At 37.4% G+C, this 25,917-nt stretch overlaps 1 protein-coding gene across 3 annotated transcripts; it reads left to right on the top strand.

Moving 5' to 3' along the window:
* Positions 1-1,893: 1,893 nt before the first annotated feature.
* On the top strand, positions 1,894-25,661 carry LOC135168893 (DNA repair endonuclease XPF-like). 3 transcript variants are annotated; one of them, XM_064133501.1, is made up of 12 exons: positions 1,907-2,053; positions 10,054-10,254; positions 12,801-13,607; positions 15,064-15,326; positions 15,499-15,888; positions 16,172-16,331; positions 16,538-16,705; positions 16,792-16,929; positions 17,149-17,358; positions 22,866-23,039; positions 23,637-23,978; positions 24,806-25,661. In XM_064133501.1, exons 3-12 carry the CDS (start codon positions 13,026-13,028, stop codon positions 24,974-24,976), a joined length of 2,598 nt encoding a protein of 865 aa, XP_063989571.1. In that variant the 5' UTR covers positions 1,907-2,053; positions 10,054-10,254; positions 12,801-13,025; the 3' UTR covers positions 24,977-25,661. The 3 variants fall into 3 exon arrangements, with proteins under 3 accessions (XP_063989572.1, XP_063989570.1, XP_063989571.1); XM_064133502.1 differs by lacking the exon at positions 10,054-10,254 and having other exon boundaries at positions 1,894-2,053; positions 16,175-16,331; XM_064133500.1 differs by lacking the exon at positions 10,054-10,254 and having other exon boundaries at positions 1,894-2,053.
* Positions 25,662-25,917: the final 256 nt, after the last annotated feature.

Here is a 25,917-nt window from a genome sequence, read left to right as displayed (position 1 = left end):
CAATAGGGCTGTCCCCCGGAGGGATCCAACAACGATGGATCCTTGAGTTCTTTTGCATATTATTCTCCATGGTGTTCATGACAAGGTCAGGATCACGAGATTATCTGGGATCACCCCTGGCTCGATCTTGGGGGTCCTCACTCCCTCGGTACTTCCAATGGGACTGTTTTCATCCTGAGGATGAGATACAGGTCACGATGATAACCAGGTCCATCTTCCTGAATTATCTCGTACCATGACGTTTGTTCAACTTCTATCAATTTCCCTTACTTCGAAGAACCTGAGGATTACCCAGAAGGAAGAAATGTATGCCTGTTGGACCATCTCCTTTCCGATTACTTTTTTTTATGGGTTTCCAGGGTCGTTTTTTCTTACGATCTCAACACTTTTACACTGTCACAGACGCTACCTCGAAACAACCACCCCATAATGTTGGGGTTGATGAGGTAGCGACAACCACAAGATTGAATGAGGATAATTCCTCAAATGTTGTCAGTTTGTGGAATTTCTCCATAACGAAACCAATATGTAAACAAACACACTTGTTGCACAGTTGAATGCAGGGGGAGGAAGCGCCGAGCGCACAGCTGATCATCCCCTGGGGGAGACTGCGCGCGCTCAAGGTGCCCACCGAGCCGCAATTTGGAAAAAATTAATTAAAAAATAATCATCAACTCCCAAATTCTAAATCAAAGTTTTTTAGTCCTCCCAAATGATTTTGCATCGATTCTCGCCGGTCCAATCAATATTTGAAACACTATCTGCTAACTATACGCCAATTAAAAAGTAATTAATTATAAATAAACTATTAGCTCCTAAATTATAAAATTGTACTCCTAAATTCTCCCAAATTATTGGAATTGGTTTCATCGGGATATTAATTATCTATCTGCTAACTATATAGCTGTAACAATAAAAAATATGATTTATTAATAATTATCTTGACTTTTATGACCTAATGATATTTTACCACTGATCGCCATTTAATTTGGCGTAAGATGACTATTTTATTTTTCAAAAAAAAAGTATAACCCCCCGCTAGCAGGGGGTGGGATTTAAAAAAAATTCATTTTGTTTAAACAAAGCATACCTAAAAGCTAAAAATATTATACCATTATTCGCCATTCGATTGTGGACTGATACCATATCGGATTTTTTAATTACCCCAAAACCCCCCGTAAACAGGGTGTAGCTAGAAAGCGGGATTGAGGAATTTGGAACCAGGAACCGAGTAATAAATCATACAAGCTTTCAACGTAGTCCTGGTCATTCAAAACAAAAGTTCTTCGTAAGGTTTTTCTCTATAGAGTTTGCAAGTACAATTCGAGCTTCGCATTAAACCATGTGGATCCTAAAATCTTTCCCAGAGACAATACTATTTTCCTCAAGAGAAACTAAAGTACTTTCTATCCCTCTCTAAAAGCCGCATATGAGGCCCCTTTTCTTCAAGTCACGTAACATGGAAAGTGGGGCTTCGGTCAGTTTCAGTTATCACGGGGATGGAACACCGACTCCATCGCTATGTTCAAGGCCACGAGTGGTTCCTTACTCCCTCATGTAGGATGGACCCTACAATCGTTGAAACTTAGACTAATTTCCAGAATAAGAATAACAGCAGATCCATTCTATACAAGGAGGTGACTAGTTCGGAATCACGTCTCCTACAATCTTAAGTTGTTATTGTCAATAATATGCTAAGATCACATTAAGTTGTAAACCAAAAAAACTGCATTGATATAAAATTGATGTTTGTTTTTATTTACGTAAATTGAAATTTCCCGCAGTTTTACGGGCAACGGACCCACCATCTATAATACCCGAAGATCCAGGCGCGACGGTGGCGCGTGCCTCTGTTGGGGTGCGATATTACGGCTGGCCTATCACCATCCTAGCCCTGTCAACTGAGCGTCTACTTTAGTCAGTCCTCATTGATAGAGATTAAACAAAGCGTAGAGCTAAGTGCAGGAAACCCTTTATTTTCGTATTTTTTCAATTAATCCATTATTTGATGTGTATAAGGGATATGAAGACAACACCTATTGTTATATTCTTGGTGAGTTTCAATATCAGATGACTTAATATTCGTTGAAATCTCATTTCCCTTCCCAAGTTTTTTTGTACCCTTAATTTACCGTCTAGCTGTTCTTTCATAACTACCCTTGATTGAATTCTATTCTTCATAGAGTTCTAGAAAAATAATGACAATGTTTTATTGCTAATGATAGTTACCCAATTTTCGTAGGTTAATGTAACCTGTACTTTTGGATCACATGAGCTATTGCATTACGTTAGTGACGATGTTGCCGGTGGTTCTTATAAATATTATAGCCTGATGTACGAGGGCACAATAACAATAGCGTTGCTTTCACAGTAAGGATTTGATTGCCTACTCTAACAGTTTAGATAGATACAACTTAAACAGAATATTTTATTGATAGCAAAGGGGACGCGGATTTATATGTATCCGAGACAATGAGCAAACCGACATATGAACCGGATAATTACTGTTTACAATCAACAACCTGCGGCGGAGATCATATAGCAATACCTCACACGTAAATAGCTCAATATTTATCAGCTCCCATTACAGCCAAATCTGCAGTTTGCAGGTTTCTCCGTATTACATTTCTTGGGAAAAAATCTTTTGGAAAAAATATTTCAACAATAATTTTTTCAAAAGTAGAAGATAGCGTAGTCAAGTGAAATTGTCAGTGAAGTAAAACAACATCGCAAAATGTTTTATTTTTGGCACTTTGCCATAACCTTTTATTATATTTTCGGAATTAAAAATCGACCGGGTGAAACACTGCTGAAATCAATTACTCGAGGAATAAATATACAATTAACAGTAAATTATTCTAAGGAAATCTATAATTATATTCCAACATGACAATAAGTTGATTTCTGGGACGATAATAATTTTAAAAAATGAGCGACAATATCGTAAAGTAAATAATAAAGGCCAAGTTAAACGAGCGAATATATCATTTAATTGATGAAACTCCCTTCATAGATTTTGCAATCCATCCTGCACTTTTATCACAATATTTAAAAACTTGCTTAATGTAATCGAAACTAAATATGCCCAGACCTGAAAACCATATTGGATTAAATGACCATTTCGGTAACCGTTAATAGTGTTCTTAATGGGATGAAATTTTTTCATCTCTGCAGGATATTTTATGAGCTTTAAGCTTAGGAAATAGTTAAATATAAAGGATTTTTGAGTGATGAATCTGATTGTGACTATTAGGTTCAAAGACTTTTGCTTCCAAATGGAAGCATTGTCATCATGCAAATGTAAAGTATAGATTTTTTGTTTTACATCGACTTATTATAATCCCAAAAGACCTAATATTGCCTTCGAAGGAAGCATTGGAATGGTAAAAATTCAACTTTTTGGTTTTTGTATATTAGATCGACTTATTATGATCTCGTATGCTTCTCCGGTCACTTTAGAGTTTGGTTAGCCATAGTTAACTCGAGGTTAAAGTTGAAGTTATACATTTTGCGTTTTTATTTTTTCCAGCATCGCTATGCGTATCTTATCACCCTCATTCCTCTTCATTTCCACATTTGCTTGAAACAACCAAATGCCCAAAACTTTCATTCGAAAATTCGCTTTAAATTCTAGTCAAAATTTATTTTTGTTCTCAGGCGAAATTATGTCACTATAAATTCTAATGCCTTTTCGAGTTTGGAATATATTCTCTTTTCACACGATCTTCACAACTTCTTGCGAAAATGCTATCACTTTGAAGCTCTGATGTATAGATTATCTGCAAATTTTTCAGATTTTTCCTAATTTTGTGAGGTCTTTGAATTTTTTTTTCTTAGAAACAGGTTTCCACCTAATTCACAAATTTTGTAAACTTGTTGAGAGAGTTGGAACGTTCAGTTTTAACATTTCAATATCTAATTCGTTAATCTCTATCAATTTCTGTGTTTGCAAAATAAGATTTTTATGATAATCATGAATGATATTCTATTTAGAGCGGAACACTAGTCGGCATAATTTTTTATAGCTCAGATTTTTCAGAGGTCACCTCATCTTCATTTCCTTTCACACTGTAACAGACTTTCAATTATTTTTCTGGAAAATTATATGAAAAATTTTAAGGTTTTTTGGTTGATTTAAATCATCTTGTGCATCCTATCCAATTCTATCTAATGATTCTACCCTATGACCTCACAAGAATGTGGAACGCTATATAAATTCCCGTCTCTGATGTAAATACATCAAGCATTAGTGATCTGTTTCACTATATTATTCGGAGATTCCATCAACGTGAAATATTAATAAATAATTTTAAAATTTTTGAAATTTCCCTTGAAATTCCTAAATTGTTGTGAATTTGCGTAAAGGGATATAACGACATCCCCTCTATTTACCGAGAGTTTTTGAAAAATCTAAAAAGTTCGTACAATTGGCACAAAAGATCGAACAATCTTTGAAGGATTTTGAATTATTTGTTCATTTCAATCAATTAGAGTGCAATATTAGGAATCACGTGTCACCTTTACATGTTTGATGGGGAGACTTTTTGAGAGTATTCACAATATCTGAAGTAAGGTTCATCTGTACTATTTTTCCTTCAACTCGACCGTTTGTTCATTAAGCACTGATAAACAATGATGAATAAATTTATTGATCATTTTTTCTTCAATTGATGACCGAGTTGAAGGATAAATCATAAGAACTTTTCTTTCTCATCAAAGGAGCTGGCATTTCCCAGAACCAATTTCTTCCATAAAAAGGAATTTTAACAAAAGGAAGGAAATAAAAAAAATCACAGGCCTTTGACATGTGAGACCACGCATTTGGATTCAGCTGGTGAAAAAAAAAGAAAATCCAGTAGAAATATCAATGTGGAATGTATGGAATGCCTTCCCCTTCCGCGAATAGATTCAATATTTTTATACTAATATTTCACTCGATTATCAGATACTCCTTTTTCAAATTTATATTTGACTTCCAATTCGAAATATTTCATGTGCTTATGTCCCCCATGCTTATTTTCACATGCTTATGTCCCCCATTTCCCATTACTCGATTTCTATTAGCACCTTTTTTACAATCACATTCTCATTCAGAAGCACCGCATTGTTTGCAGTATACATATGCATTTATAGAAACTCCCACTTGAAAAGTATTTGCAAAGGATGATTTTAACATAAACTTTAGTCTTTTTTGCGACTCTCGAGTTTAAACAACATCGTAGCATTTGTGCTTATATAATTTTTCTCTTATGCCTACAGGAAGTGTTAAAAGAATTATTTTAATGTGGAAAAATGGCATATCGCTATATGAAACACATAATACAATTGTAATAAATTAATAATTTTTGAGTATTTTTTCAAATTGTGGGTAGGATAGGGATTGATCTAATTAATATATTAAGTTCTACTATACTATTAGCTTCATGTTTTAAAACCTACGTTTAATAATTTGGCGTTGAGCAACCTTTATTGCTTACTGAATGCTCAGAAAGTTAATACCAGTTTACCAATTCAATCTTACAGCCACTTCCGTCGCCCATATCTATAAAGTATTGTCTTTATATACAACTGGTACAAATATTTATCTAATACTCATTCTTTATAGAAAAAATACCGGCATTAATCATTTCAGAGGAAGGCGGGTTCAATTTGATTTCATTAGAAAACAAATATATGTGTCGGAAAAAAAATAATGCTATTCAATGAAACAGAATGTAGGATGCATTCCATATGATACAAAAACTAATATATAAGGTGACTATTCGGAGGCATATTGCTAATTTATCACCGAAAAATCTATATTATCTATAAAAATCTATAATTCCTCACTTGTTTTTTCCGAAATTATGTTTTCCAAAACTTTTTCCCAAGTAATTAGAGGTAAATCCTAATTTATAAATTTTATTTAAGGGCCGGGTATGCTACGGTCTTTACACAACTTATCTAGATTATAGTTCATTAAATTTTTTTAATGCTAAGGCCGTGTAATTTTAAATGAATTTTCCGTACTCGTCTGAGGATTGGCAATCGCCTTTCCTCGAATTTGCAAAACTGAAATTCCCTCGATGTTACTAAGAGAACCGTCGTGCTGTTCTGGATATTTAGCGCCAAATTTTAAACTAGATTCGTAACACGCTAAATCTTTAATGAGGACGCCATCGGAGTTAACGGGTTCAAGTTGAAGTTAATTAAATTATTGAATAATTTAATAATAAAGCAATAAAACAAGTGCTTATGAGAGCACATTATCACATTTATATAAACTGGATTCGATTTGACCACTTTTACTTTCACGACAACATATAATCAACTAAAACCGATAAACTAATTGAAGAGAGTAAAGAGGGTTTGTCTTGGAACTAAATTATCTTAAAGATGTACTTCTAAGGGTTGGGTTTGGCAACCTCCATAATCCGATAGATGCACACGGAAACCTGCCCCGCGGAAAGGGAAACGGAAAACTTGAGAGAAAACTGGAAAACACAGAGAAAGGGGCACCTGGCGTCACAAGTTGTCCTCTTGGAGGGTTTTTAATTTGTCTGTCCAGCAAAAACAGCAATGAACAAAGGAGGGCCTATATTTGTTGAAGAGATAAAACAGATAACTTAAAATAACCAGTGCTCAGATATCACGACTTGGGACCGTGACCGTTGAATTTACTTTTGTCTTTAAATTTCGATTTTTAAAGGGCAGGCTTTGTGCAATGAATTTTGCAAGGTAAGAAATTTACATTTCAGCACAATAACTTAACATTTATAATATATTTTCGTGCAACGGTTTTTTTCACGACAGTAAATTTATTTCTCCCTTCTTCATTGTTTTGTCATGCTGGTTTTCTTTCGAATTTCTCTGAAATTTCCTATGGTATTGACATGTATTTGAAATGGTAATGGCTCACAGATGAAAATGGCTGCCTAATACTGTCATCTATAGTATTCAAGTACTATGTGATCACATAGTTGTGATGTCCTGAAGTTTTTGAATTATTATTTTAAAATAAAATTTCAATACCGTATTTTTTGGAAAAATCCCATCATAGTATATATGCTATGAGGTCATTGTTTCTTGGAGAGGCCGTCTGTGTGGTCTTACGACGAGGACTCTAATGAATGTTTATTAAATAGTATAAACGGGTCTCTGTTCATGGAAAGAAAGAAACCATGATGCCGATGATTCGATTTTTTAGACTTCGAGATCGGTTGTTAGTTCGGCGACTGCTCTTGAAGTCGGAACACATCTTAGTGAAATATAATTCAATCGCTCTTACTTAAACGTCTATTCATTTATTAACCTGGCTTTCAATTAAAATCTAATGGTGCCAAACAATGAAAAGGGACGAATAAATTGACTGTCGTGAGAAAAACCGTTGCACGAAAATATAAAGGTCAAGTTGTTGAGTTCTAATCTGATATATTACCTTCAATACCTCTATGCATAAAGGCTGTTCTTTGAAAAACCAAAGTTTAACGACAATAGTCAATTCAACGGTCACGGTCCCAAATCAGGAACTTTAAGGACTGCTTATTTTAAAGGTTTCCATCTTCATCACATGTGGGCTCCATTGTTCAGTGTCTTGTTGGACAGGGAGAAATGTATAACTTTTCAAAAGGAAAATTTGCGTGCACCACTTTTACGAAATGATGGAGATTACTTGACCCAACCCTTAGGAGTTCAAGTTTGAGATAAGTTAGTTCTAATACAAACTTTCTGCTAGTACCTTCTCTCCGCTAGTCTCTTCCATTAGTTTTCAAGAGCTCGATAACGATCAGTTATAAGAATAACTTTTATATAAGAATCCAATTTAGATTGAGTTTTTACCAAATAAAAGCACACTACTCTTCTAGGCAGTTGTCTTATTAATTTATTATTGAATTACCTAATAATTCAATTGACTTCAACCTGGAGAAATCGACTTCAACCTTCCACCTTCAAAGTTCGGCGCTAAATATTTTCAATGGCGTCACCGTCCTACTAGTGATTCTGATAGGACATCGCAACTATGTTATGTCCTATCAAGTCACTAGTAGGACGGTGGCGCCATTCACGAATATTTGCGCCAAGGTTTAAATTCGTGGAATCCGTTAGCCGCTAAACCTCTAATGAGGACTCCGTCGATGTCAACTCGTTGAAAGGAAATAATTGGATTCAGGTTTTTCCAAATAAAATCAATGCAAACACCAGTGCTTAGGAGAGCACGTAACACACACTTTATTTAATAAGTTTAAATCTTATTTTAAGTCTCGAATTATTAATAATGTTTCAGAGAAACTAACAATTCAAACTAGACTGAAATTTGGCGATTAATGATTTGAAGAGAGAAGCGGCAATGAAACAAGTTAGAATCGTACTAAACTAAACTTAACTAATTTTCCAAGGGTTGGGTCCTACAACCCCCACTAGTCTATATGTTGCGCACGCAACTTGGTCGAGAAAAAGGGAAGAGGGGTAGAATAAGGAAAGCGGGGAAAAGGAAAACGCGTGACATCGCGTTTTCTCTGTCAAGGGACTCAGGCCCTCAGCTTTCGATACAATGGACAAAGACCTCACACGTGTTGGATCAAAACATGAGCAAAAACAGAACTGGTACTTTACGACCTAGACTGTATGGACTCGAAGATTTATGATTTCCTTCTCAAGTTTCAAGTTTGGAGAAAATGTTTATCCAACGAATTTTACGGGTAAATAAATGGGAAAGCTAAACTCAAGATGTTTAAGAATTATGTGTAACGGTTTTTCCCACACTGGTGGTGTTGTTTTCATTGTTCATTGTCCATTGTCCATTGTATCTATTTATTTTGTGCGTATTTTCGACACTGATAAAAAATATAAAAATTAAGATTAATTTAAATTTCGCGGACTAAGATTAATGATGTTTAGTGACATCTACTGGCTATCAAGCTCAAGACATCTGTTGCGTTCCCGTCTGGTTTGCTGGTTTCCAGGTGGCAGGTCCGATGCCCGTGGAGTGCAAAACCACTCTGCTCCACAAGTGCGGGATTTTTGAATTGATTAAATGAATACAAACACCAATGTATGGGATTATAATAATGAAACGTTTATTATTAGGTTGTAGACTTAGACTGCACGTTTCCACGTCTAAAATCGATCTGCTCTTACAATCTCCCTCCAATATTTATCCTAAGTATCAGGACGAAGGGCCCTGTTTCTCCATAAGGAGTAGGGGACCAATCGTGGCCTTGAGCTCAGTTAGGGGGTTGGCTCTACACCCCCACGATCCTCTGGGCTTACTTAGCTTTGGCTCCGTGGCTACATTATTCTAACAAAGGGGCCTCACATATGGACTTCAAAGAGAGAGAGAAAATACTAGAATTTCTCTCGGCGAAATTAGACTGTCTCCGAGAAAAGGTTTTATGACTTGAACGGTTCGATGTGGGACTCAAATTACACTTGGAAACTCTATAACAAAAAATTATACAAAGAATGTTTTATTTGGGAGGCTTGAGCTACGTCAATAAATTACAAGATTTATTACTTGTATCCGCTCACAAGTTTCTGAAACTGACAATTTCAAAAGGCTTTGTTTTTTCATCTTCAAAAGTGTTTAAAAATATTACAAACGGCCTGAACCTTTTCTCGAGAGTTTAAATTATGGAATACAATATTTGAACGCCAGACGCTAGATCTAGTAATAATATGGTGGTCATAGGGACCCTATATGGTAAGTAGCGGTCTACGCGACACATCACAACTAGTGCCCTAGGGATTTTTACTCGCGTGGCACGCCAGTTGTTACCGTTAGCTCGGACGACAATGCCACGCAACTAAAAGCCCCTATGGCACTCGTTCTGAAATATACTATTTTTTCACTACAAGATATTCCGCAATTGAAAAAATGTATTTTCAAAAATTGTAAAAGAAGGAGAACATTTTCAAAGAGCCTTTTTTCATGAATATTGAAATATAAGCAATAGAGGGGGGAGGGGCAATATTATCTCAGCAAACTGTAGTGACGTCAGCATATGTTCTCAATTGTTCCTTGAAGCGATAGTTTGACGTGATAGCTGATTACTCTACTATAACGTTGGTCGACAGGTAACGATTGTTTTGATTGTTAAATTCTTATTCATCGTCCCATTGATCGAAAGCTGTATACAGCATTTCTATGACTACGACTACATGGGAATCCTCTATTTTCCTGCATTGGAAGTGTTCGGTCCCAGACAGACCACAGTTACGACCAGTTAGGACCAGTTAAGACCACATTATAAGAAAATAATTAATTTCTTAATTCAGGTAATTGAAAAGTTTATTACAGAGTATTGTGACTTGAGTAATTTGACTTGATGCTAACATTTTTATTAATCGTTGTTTATTAATTAATAATGATGAATACAGGAAGGGGAGGGGGTCCTATAACTCAGTAACAAACTCAGTTTCAATGGTGTTTGTCAATGAAAAAAGGGCCAGGGGTAATTTTGTAAATTTGTAGCATATTCATCCTGCCCCGCGTGCGTTTCTTCATTAAATGGCGATGAGGACAAGGAATTTTTTTCACGTTTTTTTTTTTTCAATAAAAATAAGGGAAGTGTGAGGTTAGTAAAGATTTAATGCACCCTTCTTGGCCCAATCATTGTTCTCATTAATGATAAATCAGACAGCGAAGGATTCCGTCGATTATCGCAGAAATTATTTTTCCTTGTGTTTTTTTTTCAATACATAATACCAGGGAGTTTGCGAAATTTGTACAATATCTATTTTGCCCCATTTTTTTCTCAATCAACCCATAATTGGACGGCGAGAGCTAGGCGAGACCCTCACGACCTTGTGAATCTCCATATGGGAATCCTCTTTTTTCCTTTCGATTCCATGAATGATTAAAAGAAAATATAAATTAAATTACCTTTCTCTTCGCTGCTGCTCGCTCTCTCTTTATTGCAGCATTGTCTCTCTCCAATTGTTCAATATTTGCCTTTAAAACAATGATTACATCGTCATTCCCATCTGGAGTGATACATTGAAGGCCTTGAGGTTACGATGATTGTTGCATCATCCCCTCGTCTTCATTAACAGTTCCCGATAGGGCTAAGGGACAAGCTTCCATCGAAGTCTCCTCAGGACCATCCACCGCAGTTGTGAGTCCTGAAGATAATACAATGTCGGTGAGCCGAGAAGGGCGGGGCAATATGGGCATGATAAATCTAGCATAAAACCTCCCAGCGAAGCACAGTCCAGTAGAATTTTGAAAACTTAATTGGTGATGTCCATAATCATGGACGATTTTGTTTCATTATTTCCATTTTTAGCGAACCCCACTTCCCAGTCCAGTCTACCAATCCACAAATGGTCACATATTCATCTTATTTAGTTGCTAGTAAAAAAAAAATAGAAGAAATTGAGAATCGACATTTTTTTAATTGTTATCCATTTTACTCTAGGCGTCCACCTTATTTCAGCATCCCTTCATCGTTGTTCTTTTTATTGATTGTTAATTACGTACGTGGTCTTTTTGGTAGCTGTTTGATAAAAATATCCGACGCCGCATCTTTCTTGAGCATCCCTCTATCGCCCGTCCTTTCCCATTGATCGCCACCAAAGTGTCCCTGTCATCAATGAGTCGTTATATTAACTGAAGAACAAGACAATAAAAACTATTTGTTGATGTTTGATTCCTTAGCCACAAATCAGCCCAATTTTCCATCCATTTCTTTACTTTATCGGATTTTTTTGCAGATGAAAGTGAGAAAAAAGTATGATTGTCCCTCAATGAATTTTTACAATTCATCATTGCACAATATTTGATCATTTTCATAGATTGAATTTGCACAAGATGGGTATATCGATTCTAGCAGGTCTCGATAAGATAAAAGAATGGACGATTGGGCATCATAAATAAACCTTTTCTCCCTCCCCCATCGCCCCTCGTGAAAAAACTGATTTTCATTTCTAGTTGAATCAATGTATTTAATTACATGATGTTGAATGTTGTTAAAATCCGATGATACGTAATAGCTAGAAAAATGTATTAATCTATATTTAATTATCAGAAAGTTTATTAATTCGTGGAAACGAGCGATTGTAGCGAAAAATCATGGCGAAGGAGAAAATAAGTAAGACAAAAAATAACAATAATTCGTATTGTTTTTTCTTTCATTATTTCATTTCCTAAAAAATATTTTACATTTTTCCTTACTCTTCTGCATGTCTCGTCCCCTATTTTTCGCTTGACAATACCTCTCTGCACATTGACTACTGCAACTTCACCCCCACGAATATTATTGTGGCTGAAATATCAGAACCGCCCTCCCTCATAGAACCTTTCAACTATCCGACCGCTACCTAATGATGTAATTTTCCATCTCGTGCTTTAAGTCTTTTCCGACTACAAGCTATCCACTGGAATGGGAAAAAGATTACTCCAAGAAGTACTGCAATCGTTGGCATCTACCATAATGATGCAAAAATTGGACATTCAAAGACAACGATAAAAATCATATTATTATCATCATCATTAGCTCCCTGTATCATATCTTAGCCGGCTCGATCAGTAAAGCTTCGCATCTCGAGAACCTGAGCCACCACATTTTTTAATAGAATTATAATGTCCATGAGGTTTTTTTCGCGTTATTTCATTATTCCTAGTTTCTGAAAAAATTAGTTTTCGATCATTTTTGGAGATCTCGGAGTCATAAAAAATGAGTTTAAAAGTACACGGCTTTGTAGATAGAAAATAATCCAGATAATGTTGAGTAAGGAGTATCCCTTGGCATTGAGTACAATTTTTTTCAATGGTTAAAAATTAAGTAATTTTCCTATCTAATGTTTTCTTATATGCGTTGCAGTTTCAAGAGACCAGTGACTATAGGAGTTTACGGTCACCCTTCGCATGACTCCAGCCAATATGATCTTCTAGTTTATCGAGTAGCTCTGACAGATGACGGCGTATTCGATGAAAACTTGATAAATTCCGTACAGAGAAAACCACTGAAGACAATTAGCAGAAGTTCACTGATTCTCGCATTGTTATCGACATTATTGGATCAATTTATTCAAGTACTGTTTTAAAAATGTTGGAGTATGAAAAGCAGATGTTCCTGGAGGTCCTCCAGGATGATGGCCTCCTGATATCGGCAAAAGGACTGGGACTGGAAATCGTTTTCACAAATATATTGAAGGTGTACTCGGACCCCGGAAATTTGGTGATTGTCTTAGGGATGACTGATCATGATGAAAATTTTTTTATGGACAAGTTGAAAGAAATGAATGTGAAACCATTGCCGAAAATAATGAGTGCACAAAGTTCGTCAGCAGAGAGGGAGATACTGTATCTTGAGGGCGGAATTGTTTTCATTTCTGGACGGATTTTCGTCGTTGATATGCTAAAACATAGAGTCCCATTGAACTTAGTGACTGGAATTTTGGTATGGAGGGCCCATGCAATAATGAATTCGTATCAAGATGCTTTTTGTCTTCGATTGTATAGGCAAAATAATAAAACTGGTTTTATTAAAGCCTTCTCCAAATCCGTATTAGCCTTCACAGCAGGCTCTGCACCAGTTGAACGTCTTATGAAAACTTTGTTCGTTAAACATTTATTTCTTTGGCCCAGGTTTCATACTACTGTTACAACCAGCTTGTCGGTCTGCAAGGTAATTCATTAATTCATACCATTTGTTAATTAGCTAGTAGACTTAGTAACTTTTGTAAAGGCTGGAGAGTTTGATGTTTCAAGAATGGACTTTTTCAATAACTTAACAATTTACCTTCCTCTATTCACCACCTAAAACAAACAAACACAACAAATTCTTTCAAAACTCAACCCACCTTCGGCCGTACCATCTTTACCTATTCTTATAGACATTGAGTAATGTAATGATACACATCTTCAACAACTTCTTTGAAGCGACAAAGCTTGAAATTTAACTGTTTAGCGGAAATATAGCACATTGACGTATAACTTTCTGACTATCGCAATATATGCATGTTTTATTCTTCTATAAGTATAACTAAAGCTTTAAATAAACACAGAAGTGAAGCTTCTTAGTGATATTCCAAGAAAGGCGTATCATTTTGTATAATAAGAATATATAATTTTGAATTACGCAAAGTCCAAATTAATTATCATCGCTAAGCTCTGGTGGATTAATATCTATAGGATTTAAAATTCAATTGTGGTAACTAAAATACAATGAAAAATGTTTCACGTCGCTTTTATCTATATTTCTCGCGAATACCGCAAAGCCAGGCGCCTATACCTCTCTCTCTTTCTCACTCTCACTCGCAAACACGATCTTTCTCTTTTGCTCGTCTTCTTCCGAATATTGTTAATAAACGTCCAACGCTATTCTCCTTCCACTAAAGCATTAAACGTCTAACGCATCTATTTCCGAAATCGCCTAAGAAGTGTCACTTCAAAAAACACTCAATACCCAAGTGAAGACTGACGACTTGCAATTTCTCTATTATTATTTAAGTGAAAACTCGAATGACCATTGAAACAATATCAAAAATATCTATTTCATAAAATTACTCATAGGGATATGTTTCAATAAATCATGTAATTCAACAGCTTATACCCCATCGTAGGCACTTGTTTTTCTATTTAGTATTTACTTGAACAAGCTTTTCTTTATATTTTTCATGTGGCTGACCAAAATATCAAACGAGAGTTCTGTGTCTTACCCTGTAAAGTAACACGCATATGGGCACCAATGACTTATCTGCCCAATGATACCATTGAGATTCAAAATTCTCTTCTTGCGTCATTCATGATTTTTATATTGATTTTTGTCAAACAACATGGTAATAATAGATTAGATAATAAATTCGAAAAAATAAAAATGTGAAAATATTCCCCTCCTCTCGGCGATTCTTACTTTTTAATTTATGTTCCCTATTGATTATAACACTATTGACTCTCTTGTCTGTCCATCCTTGCCAGCTATCTTCTTTATTCCTTCCCCTTGGAGTACTACATATACTGTGCCTGATTAAATTTACATTAGTCATTCGCTAAATATTTTTGTCGAATTATACGTAGCATCTTTAAACTCTTTATTATTGTGCAATCCAATCGATATGATACTGCCACTACTTTCATTACAGCCGGAAGTCATTGAACTTCATATAAGATTAACGGAGAAAATGCAAAGAGTTCAAGCATGTATTCTTGATATAATGAATTTCATTATCAAGGAACTTAAGAGATTAAACAAATATTTAGATCTGGAGGAATTAACAGTTGAAAATGCAATTGGAAGGAAATTTTACAAACAATTGCAACATCAACTCGACCTAGTTTGGCATCAACTTGACTCCACTACCAAGCAGCTGGTGGCTGACTTGAAATTACTCTGCACTTTTCTCACGTGAGTAATCATAATCAATTGCTGTAATAAATAGGGCCGTTGGGGATTAAATTTTTGTTAGGAACAACCATCACTGAATCGATTGAATTCTTCAAGTTGAAGTGTTCACTGTAACGTCTTGCCATCATTGTAGCATTCAAATAATTATCACATGATTTCCATTTTTATCCAGCCAATTAACGCAGGAATCCTCAGTTTCCTTCTACGCTTCAATAACTCGATTAAGAACATTGGAGCATGCTATGAAGTCTAGTGGATGGCTGATTTTGGATTCGGTCGAAGAATTATTTGTTCACTCAAAGAGTAGAGTTTACAATAATAAAAATGAATTCTATCCGGAGCCATGTCCAAAGTGGAAGGCCTTATCTGAAATTCTCAAGGAAATTCAGATGAACACGAATGAAATAGTTGACAAGAGTGAAATTTCTAACAAGGTGTTAGTTTTAACACCTAATGCAAAAACATGCGCACAACTGAAAAATTATTTAACCATGGGGGCTGGCGAATATGTCTTATGGGAGGCCATGAAGTGTTTTAAGACATCTGAATTCCTCAAGTTGAGGTAACATATACTGTTTTTATTACTGACTCTTTTAAAAGTTGATATTTACTATTTAAAGAATGTCGTATGATATATTATTTACCTAAAAAATGTTGCTTTGAATTCTCGCATAAAAAAAGCTTGAGAAAAACTGAGTATGAATGTTTCGAAAAAAAATCATTAAAAGTAGTAAATAATGTAGTTATTTGAAACTAATGGCAAAAGAAAACACTAATACAAAGCCAAAAGCCAATATCAATAGCGATGATTACGAAAGTCTAAATACTAAAAACAAATCATTCAGCAGCGGAGAAAAAGAGCAAATCACTACCGAAAGCCCTGAAACAGTGGATGACATTGTTGGCGAAGACAGTTATGTGCTCATGTACACACAGCAGCCAGTTGTAGAATCTGCTTCAATGGAAGAAGAACCGGGTTATTCTCAATTTCAGGACTGTTCACAGGTGCTTTTCCAAATCTAATTAGATTTATTTATTCTGTATCAGTAGTGAGTAAATATTTCGAAAAGCCTAAGACTCATGCATTTTTGGGCAATATAATCGCAACATATTCATATGCAAGGCCAAAAATTTAAACATAGCTCGCGGTTGCGAGCAATCAGTCTCGTTATTTCTTTAGTATGTTTGTCTAAGAATTTTTTTTCTGAAAGATGGCAGATAGTGATATTGGGAATTCACCCGGAAATGAACCGATTCTGTTAATTCAATCGGTGAAAAGGAATGGTGATCCAATGACTCTTGAAAGGACCCTACAAAAGCATACACCGAGCTATGTGATATTATATGGAGCGGACATAACAGCCATTCGGCAACTCGAAGTAAATATTTAAATTCATTGACGATACAAAAATACGTCGAAGAATTCCAATACTATATACATCTATTTTTTTCATTTTTGTCAAAGGTTTATCAAAATAATCATCCGACCGTTCCGCTAACAATTTATTTTATCATTTACGGAGGATCGGTTGAAGAACAAGGATACCTGACATCATTGAGAAGAGAGAAGGAAATATTTGAGAAATTGATCAATATAAAACAGGTAATCAATTTCAGTTTTCAATTGAATTGTCCGCCTATTAGTTTTAGTTTCAATGATAGCGTGTAAACGTACTATCATTTATAAAACAGAGAACTTGCGCGGAATCATAGTTGGCAGAGAACAACACTTTTTAGAAAATTTCATAAAATGCATAAACGGGCTAAAATTAATCCAAATAATTGATAGAAAAAAATTGTTAAATTGTTTTCATGTTATTAGACGATGATCATACCATCCGATCAAGATGGCAAATCAGGAGATAACTTGAATGTTTCTACTGAGTCCAAAGATTCAAGTTCTCGAAAAGGGGAAGGAGAATCCACCAATGCAATTACTCCAAAAGTAATTGTAGATATTCGAGAATTTCGGAGTGAACTTCCAAACCTGCTGCACAAACGGGGAATTGATATAGAGCCAGTTACGATATTGGTATGAGAAACATTGACATATAATTTATTTTGTTATAAAACCACTTTTATTACTTTTTAGAGATAGAACACATTATTGTAAATTTCCAATTGTCTATCCCGTACATTTTAACAAGCGTAACCTAGACAACACGAATTACGTATAGTTCGCAAAGTTATCACGCAAAATTTAAGGCCCAATTGGATAGTTTCTTTTTTCGACAAATGGTTTTACGCCTCCAGTTTGCGGTCGAGGCATGAAGCTGGATCCCGGCTATTACATTGTCGGTGACCGCTGAATTGGTAGAAGTGGGCCTTAGAGAGGGCCTGACAGGGTGAGAGGTAGAGGGGGGCGGGGTGAAAGAGCGCAGCGATAAGAGACGGTGAGAAAAAGGCTGCGGGAGAAGGTCGTAGAGGGGGGGGGGGGGATTGAAAGCTTGATGGTGCAAAAGGGAGAAAATTGCAGGATGAGAGAGGAAGGCCTCATTGGGAATCACGAATTGCCCCTGAAATTCTTTAAAAAAATCATTTGATGAACAAATAATCGAAAGATGTCTCCTGGACTCCCGTTGTGATACACTTCTATCACATCTCGCGCACCAGTGTCAGCGGTGCAAACAGGTGCTAGTGCCGAGGTCGGATCGACCAAACTCCACGAAAACGTGCTATTAGTTTTTTAAGCTATATTACGTACCTAACAAACAACACCACAGCTGTGGCCCCACGCCTTTTGTATTATTAGTTACAATTTAATTACGCTCACTGAATAACTAGAACCGTTGCATATACGTATGTGTCCGCCTTTGTGTGAGACTCTTGAAATCTCTATAATTGGTGATCCCGACGTGATTCAGAAGAATTGTGTACATGCAAGTGTTTAACCTTTGTTCAGCCGCGTACCACCTTACACACGCTTAGTTTCCTCATGGCTCTCGATCGATCGTCAACTCGTCAGTGCAAACTAATGCAGGCACAACTGCGACAGCAACAATTGGCTTGGCAACAACAGCAACAGCAACAAAGCCAAGCGATACCTGGCAGTGTACCACCTGTTGCTCTCAACAATGCACCTGCGGTGCCCAACAATGCCAACGCGCTGGCAGGTAGCTTCATAAATTATTCTTCACCGGGGTATCCGTACTACAGTGCCCAGGTGGGTAATGACGTGCACATCCTGGCAGTCTTTGCCGCTCAGGCTACCAGAGTTTTGGATCACTGAATCGAGGTTCAGTTCGCCTCAAGAAATATCAGAAACGACAATACCGTGTGCCAGGCAGTCATTACCGCCCTGAAGCCTGAAAATCTTGAAGACGTTGCACACCTTCTTAGGGTACCACCAGCAGTAGACAAGTACCCTTGATTAAAAACAAACCTCATCAGACGCTTCCGGGACTCGGTTGATCGCCAGTTACATAAATTGTTGACAGAGCCTTCCTTTGGGAATCGGAAGCCTAGTCAACTCCTCAGGGAAATGAGGACTCTTGCTGGCATCAGAGCATCCGAAGAGCTTCTTCGTATTGGACGGGTGGCTCTGCTCCCTGAGATTATAAGCAGAATCCTTGAAGCTGTCCAAGGTAGCAACACGCTTGATCAGCTCGCGGAAGCTGCTGATAACGCCATGGAGAATAGCTCTGGTGCCTACATTATGGCAACAAACAATCAGTCTACTGTGCCTGAGACTTAGCTCAGCCTCCCCAATGCTCAGGTGATGGCAATTACAATAGCAGCCTTGCATCACACAGTACCATGGATCAGAGGTTGACTGCAGACGAGAAGTCGATAGAGTTCTTGACCCACACTCTCCACCAGTTGTTCTCCAAGTTGGCCAAGCTCACTAGCAGGTCACGCCCGCATTCTCACTCATGCTCTAGCACATCTGCACCACAAAACCAGGGTGGACTGTGTTTTCACCATAGGCGCTTTAGGGACAGGGCCAGACAATGCTTGCCTCCGTGTACGCGCTTCAACATACCTCTCAATCAGCAGAATTTAAACTGGAGACGCCGTCGCCAGCTCAAACACAAACAACAATGCCGCCATCACAGGATTTCGCTTATTCGTTTCCGATAAATCTAATGGCCAAAGATTCCCCATCGACTCAGGGTCTGTGATACCCATAGTCTGAAGATCCTGGAGTCGTCAGCTCACTCAATCTGATCTCAAACTGTATGATGCTAATAATACAGCCATCGACATCTACGGCCATCAATTAGTTACGCTTCATATTGGCCTTCGATGCGACTATATGTGGAATTTTACTGTCGCCAATGTCAAGGTTCCCATCATCGGTGCAGACCTGCTCATTGAACGTCAAAGTAAGTACCTCATTGATCCCTCAACAAACCTTTCAGCACCTTGAGAGGTTCACGAGAGGTATTCAGCATCTCCATTGTCTCCAGCGATTCCGCAGCACTCTCTCCTAACAGTCGTCAGCTTCTTTTGACGTTTATGGAAGTCATGAAGTCTCGTGCAGCTCCCAGGACTCAATTAGATAGTCCAGTAGCTCATCACATAATTACGAGTGGCCCACCAGTAGCAGAACGACTACGACGCCTAGCTGGTGATAAGTTACCAGCAGCTTGTGATGATATCTAGTCCCTGCTGCATAATTGGGTCATCAGATCCTCCAGCAGCCGATGGGCAAGCCAAATCTACATGGTGCCCAAGAAGCAAAGCGGCTGGCGCTCAACAGATGACTATCGTGGTCTCAACCAGCGCACAGTGCTAGACCGGTACTCTCTGCCAATAATTGAATACGTCCTGCAGCGCTGCCAAGCTCGCGAGGTTTTTACAACACTCGACCTCGTGCGAGAGTATTACCACATTCCAGTGACCCTAGAAGACATCGTCAAAACGGCCATCACAACACCGTTTGAGCTTTTTGAGTTCCTCAGCGTGCCTTCACGACTGAGAAACGCAGCACAAACCTTTCTGTGACACATGGACGATCTTCTGAGAGACGTTGATTTTGCAGCCTGTTACATCGATGATTCCATGCTGTTGTCAAAGACTTCTGAAGAGCACATGCAGCATCTCCAGGTTATTTTCAAGATTCTCCAAGATAACCATCTCCGTATTAACTCGAGCAAGTATCAATTTGCCAAAAAGGAAGTCATCTACCCGGGCTACAAGGTAAATTATCATGGTTCCTGCCCACCTGAGACCAACATCCAAGCTATTGTCGATCTTCCAAAGCTTAGCACCGTCGTTGAGCCCTCCCTCGGCATGCTGAATTATTACCGACGGTGTTTACCACATGGAGCACACGACCAAGCAGGGTTCAATGATTTCACAAAAAATCCTGAAAAAACGACAAGCGAAAAATCCCTTGGACCCCAGAGGCAGAGGCTGCTTTCGACCAGTGCACACAGAAGATCGCCTCCGCTGCTCAAGACAGTTTCCTGTCTCCAACAGCACCTCTTGCACTCTCGACTGATGCATCTGATTTGGCCATTGGGGGAGATCGGGAGTCACACAGACATGACTCCTTGGTGTCAGCCAACCACCATCATATGAAAGGTGGATGGAGATATTGAAATTAAAAGAAAAAGAAAAGAAGAAAGACGGGTGTGGTTTAAATCTAATTACTATCCGTTTCAATTGGTTGCAGAAAACCCACTGTGCGTCCATCCACGCGACAACGTTAGAGAAAAGTGCAATGACATTCCCTCTAGTGTTAGCTGTTGCAAACCGTCGCTTCTAGCGATTCCAGATCTCCGACTTTTCGTCTTTGACGGTATCGATTTGGCAACCGTCGCCATCCGCGTGAGAATTCGGGAAATGTAGGCCTTTGTCTGTAATCCTGCCTGTGCCTCTTATAGTTTTTCCTCTTCGTCTAGCCATTTATTCCGCCGAGGTGCCATTATTGACGAGAGCATTTTTTATCCTATGTCCAGCAATGACGCTCCTCTATAATTCGTTGCCGCGTTGATGTTTCTTCTCTTCTGCATTCTCCATCTGTCAACCATGTCCTTTCTTCTCTGGAGCTCCTTTATTATCTCTATGAGTTCTTTCCTTCCCTCTTTAGGTAACCTCTTCCAGATTTCTGCTGTGATTCCGTCTTGAATCCATTCGTAACTCCCAATATCTCCCAGTCTGTCAAATCCGCATTAAGCTTTAGATCCCTCTCCTCTTCTTCTCTGGCGTCATTCCGTCCATCGTTCGGGGTCTCTCTTTCTTCTCTCTCCTGTCCAACTGTTTTTGCCTCAGTCCTCTACCCCTGCTTTTCTGCTTCTCTTTCCAGTCGTGTCTGTGCCCCCTGCTGTGTCTATGAGATCGTCCGAGAGGTACACCCCCCTCTACTTTTTCAGCTTCGTTTTCTCCTTCATTACCTCCATGTAGCTGGCTCTCTCGTCCATTCTGACTGTCAACTTCTCCATCCTCGCTCTCACTCGAAGTGTTTCCCATAACCAGTCCTCTAACTCATCTTTCCTTGTTCTTCTAATTAACGTTAATCCCTCAATAATCATGTTTTTCCTTCCCAATCTTCTCATCTCCAGCTCCCCTTTCCATTCTTCTTGTGTCAGTTTCCATGGTAGCGGGTTGTTGAATCTTACCTTCTCTTCTTCCGTTCCTCTCTCCTTTAATTCGATTCTATCCCTCTCAACCCTCTCGTTCCTGAATCCTCTCGGCCTCCCTCACTTGGTCTCATTTCACCCCTCGCCCATGATTCTGTGCCCTTATCCTAGATGTGCTCTTTGGCCTCCAGGGCCCCACACCTTGTTTTCGCTTTCGCTTCATGTGCTAGGGTTACCCCGTCTGGCTGAGAGGCTTCCAAATCAGCTCACTATTATCACCGTATCTGTTGGACTTATCAGAACATCCCTTCCGTCTTCTGTCACGTCTTTTGTTTCCTTTGTTTCCGCTTCTCGACTTGCTGTTCCACGCTGGTAGAAATGAAATGGCCGAAACGGGTTGGATATACTAAATTTATACAAATTTATTGTGCAAAAACTGACCAGTACCAGAAGAATGAATGGTGGGAGGTTAGCAGTCTGATTGATCAATCAGTGAGAAACTTTCTGATTACCAAACGTATAATGATAGGACCAACATAATCTAAGGCCGAAACCAATGGGACCTGTCATAAAGACGTAATGAATAGAAAACATACTTAATGGATTCTGCCATGAGGATTTAGGCTCTTATACATGGCCACGATTAATCTGACGGCCGTATCAAGGATGAACTGATAAGATTTTAACCGTCTACTTTTCTAAACTTCATTTTTAAAAAAACTTATCCACCATTCTAATTAAAAACCAGCATGAATATTGAAAATTAAGGAACATTGTTTCCATAAAAAATTTAGTATAATAGTTTCGTGTGGTTAGCCTACATGGTTGCTGCTAAGTATATGAAAGGGAACTTCTACGAATGTCTCATCAGAGTGGGAGAAATTGGAATCACATGAAAAATTATACCTTAATTCGTTAGTCACTAGTTGCTCGAATGCGCCATAATTGACATCAAACTAACATAAAATATTTTTTAAATGTTATGAAATGCTCATAGATTTATTGAAATTAGGTTGGTGACTACATTCTTACACCGGAAATTTGTGTGGAGCGAAAGAGCATATCGGATCTCATTATGTCCCTGAATTCTGGAAGATTGTATCATCAGGCTGTATCAATGAGTCGATACTATGCTAAACCTATGCTGTTGATTGAATTCGATCAGAATAAATCGTTTTGTTTGGAGGTAGGTATTCCAATTTACATTGAATAATTAATCATCAACTTTTCGTCGATATCAAAGAGGATAGACTAAAGTAAATCCCTATTGATCCGCGTTTTGACCCCTGATATTTAAAGTAAAAAAATTAACAACGTGACAAAGTCACTGCAGGGAATAGAACAAAATGGTTTGACGAGTAAAAAATTAGTTTCTCCTCTCCCAATTAATATTAAGCGATGAAACTGGCGTTGTTCAATGTGGAGTTTGATAGCTCGCCCATCAACCCTCATTTCATCTTTTAATTTTCATAATACAAAGTTAAATGAAAAATCAAGTAAAAAAATCAATGAAATAACTATAATATAGTGTAGATAAGGAATTTGTATCAGCACTATATTATGTTATACCTAAACTCAAAGGGATCAGTAATTTATCCCTGTTACCGGGATACACTCAAGTGACTGTATCTTTTTCTCCGGTTGCATTTTTATAACTGCGTGCAGTGGGGGTATTCAGGGTAGTAAAATTTTTTTACCGAGGGTACTACGCTCAACTTGGGAATCATCTCGCCTCTAAGAACTAAATTTTATGAAATTTTAATTCTGTATATTATATTTTCAGGGGAATTATTATATGACTAAAGATGTACAAAGTGTTGAGATAACAGCAAAACTTCAACTACTCACATTATATTTTCCAAAATTGAAACTTGTGTGGTCGCCTAACCCTCCAGCAACAGCACAACTATTCCAAGAATTAAAAGAAGGTAGAGCACAACCGGATGCTCATATTGCTAGACAAATTGGAGCAGAGGCAGATGTTGAAGAAAAAAACTATATGAGGGAACGATTCAATATTAAAATCCAAGATTTCATCGCAAAATTACCTGGAATTTATTCTAGGAATTTACGTGTCATCTTAAATAATGGAGTTTCTTTAGATCATCTCATCACACTTTCCGAGGTACGTGGGTATTTATAATATTTAGTTAGTTTCAGTAATTAAATCTGGCAATGCAAACAAAAGTTCATTCAGTATATTTGATACTTCTGCGCAATGAGATTTGGAAAATGAATGACTAATATCTTCAATATCCACTGTGAAACCACACTTGTCTGTATTCACACACCCCCCCCCATCAAGCCCTTTTTATATATAGTTTGCTGGATGTTGTACTGCCAGGCCAACACCTAGGAATCAGACTCTAGTTCATTCGTTTCTAACTAGCAATGAATTGGTAATTTTATTGTTATTATTGTTTTCTCTGTTGTATTATAATAAACATTTCCATCTCAGCTGTCAAAACAAGGAATTAATGTTACTTGAGAAAACGTTCAGTACTGGATTTTAGTAGTTTGGTCTTGAATTTTTCGTTTATCTTGTTTTATTTCCATAATCCATATGATTACCATATTTACCTAGAACGTAATGAAGGATAGCTAGGAATTGGATTTTTTTATAAAAATTATATAATTTATATATGTGTAGTATATAAATTTTGAGAGCATGTGACTAAAAGGTCCAGGGTGTTGTTTCCCTTTGTAAATCCAGTTAGTTTCTCTAAGGAATCGGTACAGAGTGGATGTGTCTTCCGAGCACAATCATTTAAGTTAAATAATAAAGAAAAGAAATTGTTGAAATTACTTACAGAATTATTATTTCTAATAACTCATTTGCAATATTAGGGATTAGAGATAATTTCAATCTATAGAATCATGGTGGGTAGGCTCTTATCCTGATTCCAAATAAAAAAGACAGCATTGATTGATTTTGATAATTTTTTTTTTCAGGAGGAATTAACGAAAATCATAGGAAACTCAACTGATGCCCAAATGTTCTATCGTGCATTACATGAGAAATTCATACCACCAGAAACTGGAGTGGTTACCAGAATGACCAGAGCAGCAACAAAAATAAAAAACAAGGGGTTATTTCCATCGAAGAAGAAAGAAGGAAAATAATATGACCTCTTAGATGAGTTGCATATTATTATGTGAAAAAAAAACGTGTTATCACGAATTTTGGCCTATATAATCCAGGCATCAGAGGATGAAAATCAGCTCATTCTCCCACACAGAAGATGTAATCAAAAGAAATTTTTTTCAACACAGCTGTATAGAAAGTTCTACATTACTCCCCGATGAGCGGGAGTAAGTGAGCACTTTTCCCGTTTTTTTGGTAGAAAGTACTCACTTTCCTTCGGCTCTTCAGACAACAAAATATAAAGTTTCCTTTGCAGGCATTTTGAAAAAAAAAGCATCGGCACCGCCCTTGATGCACAATATATTCTTATAATCGTTAGTTTTTATGTTCCAAGTTTCGATTAGCAAATAAAAGACTTTGTTGCCTCTTCCTCTTACGACTTTGGAGGTATCGATTTTATGAAACACATATCCACGGCAAAAATATAGCTTGTTAAATTTTTAATGAGATACAATTCATCATTTTTTTTTCTGGAATAATAGTTGCCGAAGAAATAGGTATGACGGATCACATGCAAGTCGCCAGCAAAGGCGCCGTCGATCCATCTGGTGCTTCGATTTTTAGACCAGGATTACCTAGGGAAATGTTTCATAAAGATGTAATAACAATACTTGTTTGTCAGAAAATAATAAAAGTTTTTTATCTGTTTCACTACAAAGACAATGTGGATCACATTTAATTTTTTGCATTTGTGTGAGCTTTTCCAGCCTCTGCATCTCAATCATCAAATTGCACCTTCCCGAATTTTTCCAAATTAATATCAGTGGATCCATTTAGGGTGGTTTTTTTGTAATTGAAGGTTCCTACCCGGGCATTATAGAAGTTTCTGGAGAGAAAGCCATAATTGTTCTTTAGGGAGGAAAAACTAAAGACGAGTGCCACTTGCACGAGAGAGATTCATTTATTTCATGAGAACAGT

The sequence above is a fragment of the Diachasmimorpha longicaudata genome, chromosome 13, assembly GCF_034640455.1.
Source record: "Diachasmimorpha longicaudata isolate KC_UGA_2023 chromosome 13, iyDiaLong2, whole genome shotgun sequence".
In the NCBI taxonomy this organism is placed as follows: Eukaryota; Metazoa; Arthropoda; class Insecta; order Hymenoptera; family Braconidae; genus Diachasmimorpha; species Diachasmimorpha longicaudata.
The sequence above is the reverse complement of the archived record's forward strand: the minus strand, read 5'-3'. Positions and strand labels throughout refer to the sequence as shown.

What these genes read in the sequence shown, in the direction of transcription:
- LOC135168893 (XM_064133500.1), top strand. Translation starts at nt 13,026, where the DNA reads ATGTTGGAGTATGAAAAGCAGATGTTCCTGGAGGTCCTCCAGGATGAT. An exon ending in CCAGCTTGTCGGTCTGCAAG is followed by an intron (nt 13,608 to 15,063) that starts GTAATTCATTAA and finishes CTTTCATTACAG; the next exon opens with CCGGAAGTCATTGAACTTCA. An exon ending in ATCTCATCACACTTTCCGAG is followed by an intron (nt 23,979 to 24,805) that starts GTACGTGGGTAT and finishes TTTTTTTTTCAG; the next exon opens with GAGGAATTAACGAAAATCAT.